The 1,868-nt window shown below is 69.8% G+C and overlaps 1 protein-coding gene across 1 annotated transcript; it reads left to right on the forward strand.

Moving 5' to 3' along the window:
• Positions 1–484: 484 nt before the first annotated feature.
• Positions 485–1,084, forward strand: MNEG_1098 (hypothetical protein; the record flags this gene model as incomplete). The annotated part of the gene is made up of 1 exon (XM_014050412.1): positions 485–1,084. The coding sequence occupies one exon, from the start codon at positions 485–487 to the stop codon at positions 1,082–1,084; it is 600 nt and encodes a 199-aa protein (XP_013905866.1).
• Positions 1,085–1,868: the final 784 nt, after the last annotated feature.

Raw genomic sequence — 1,868 nt, forward strand, 5'->3', positions numbered from 1 at the left:
CCGCGGCACAGCTACGCGCGACGGCATCGCGGTGGCCTGGGCCACACTGGAGCACCTGCTGGTCTCAAACCAGTGCCTCACGCTGTGTGAGACGCCTGGCACGGCTCGCATATAGCGCTGGGCGGGTAGCAGCCGGCACGCGCCGCGCTCGCTTGTCCGCGACGGGCGCTGTGCGATGGATGTGGTGGTGGGGTCATTGAAGTCCCCACCTCGGGGTGTCGCATCCACAGCAGCGGTGCCTGCCCCTCGCTTCAGCACACACACGAGCACGTGCGCACGCACGCACGCACACACTCACATATGCGCGCACACAAGCACGCGCACACATTCCCGCATGCATGCAAGGACCCAGTACACCGCCAACCCAACCCGCCGTTTTCTTTCTTCGGCCGCCTCCCTGCCGCCAGTCACCACACATTACCCGGAGGTCTGGCGGTCGCTGGAGGGCAGCGGCGAGGTGGCGCGCCGTGCGGCTGTGTGGCACATGGCCTACAGCGCGGCGGGCCGCCAGGACGATGGCGACGCATGCACAGCGCAGCAGGCGGCGCCGCGGCAGCATGGGTCTGGTCACGGGCTTGTGGCGGAGGCCGCATCAGCAAGCAACTGCACTGGCAGCCGCGGCGACGGCGGCACTGGCGGTCACGAGGCGGCCCAGGGCGGGCCGCCGCTGGTGTTCCTGTACCAAGTCCGCCCTGGCGGCGCTGGCCGCAGCTTTGGCCTCAACGTCGCGCGCATGGCCGGGCTGCCCCCGCCAGTGGTGTCGCGCGCGTCAGAGGTCGCGCGGCACATGCAGCAGCATGACCAGGCGCGCGGCCCTGGTGGCAGTGGTGGGGCCGAGGGCAGCGGCGCTAGGGACGCCTGTGGCGCGGCGGCGCAGGGTGCGGCAGTGTGGCACGTGCTGCGCGAAGCCCTGAGCGGCCTGAGGGGCCTGGTGGGCGGCAGCCTGGCCAACGACAGCAGCGGCCCGCAGCGGGCGCCAGGCGGGTGCGATCGCGACGAGGGCGGCGGTGGGGGCGTGAGCGGCGGCGAGTGGGTGGAGCGCACGCAGGAGGCGGCGCGACGGGCGCTGCTGCACGACCCCTAGTCAGCGCGGCCCCTCTTCGCCCTGGCACTCGCTGCAGCTGCGTCCATTGAGAGCTGAGCTCACACAGACGTGTGGGCTCTTTGACAACACTGTAATTCAGTGCTCCCCGCCAAATCAGTGTGATACTGGTTGGCCCCTGGGTTCTGTCCTGGGCTGCGCTGCACAGGGCTGCTGCGTGCGCCGCTGCGCCCCTGGCCTGCACGCGACCCGTGCGCTCCCTGTGAGCTGAGGCGCCAGGGCAAGAGTCCGGTGTTACCGGGTGAAGTTCAGCCACCCCCAACCAAAGAAAACTGACGCGCCAACACAAGCTGGTGAAGTGTTATTGGTGCTCTTTGTGTCAAGAAGGGGAGGCGATACTGTATAGTGCAGGCAGGCAAAGCGCATCATGGCAAGCGGGGCACAAGTTCATGGGTTGGGCTCCTGCGGGGCGCGGTCCGGTGCGCCCTCGCAGGCTGCGGGGCGGTGCCCGCGCAGCGTGTAGCGTATGAATGAGTGGGCAGTCGGCGGCGAGGGGGAAGGGGTTGGATCGGCCCATTGGGAGGGCCGCGCGGCGCGCCGGTGCAGCGTGCAATGCCGCTGCCAATCAGGGGTCTTCCCTGGGTGGACGGAATGCGAGCAGGCAGGAGGCACGGCGCGCAGGGGCCTGGCGGGAGCCGCACCAAATCCCCTTTCCCCGTTTCGTACTGTGGCTGCGTGTGCCTTAGCCCCGTGCGCCCGCCCCGCAGTGCAGCCCGGCCCAGGTCTGGGGCCGGCAGTCTCACCGACGATGGCCGAGGGGCGCAAT

Source organism: Monoraphidium neglectum, assembly GCF_000611645.1.
Source record: "Monoraphidium neglectum strain SAG 48.87 unplaced genomic scaffold scaffold00104, whole genome shotgun sequence".
Classification (NCBI taxonomy): Eukaryota; Viridiplantae; Chlorophyta; class Chlorophyceae; order Sphaeropleales; family Selenastraceae; genus Monoraphidium; species Monoraphidium neglectum.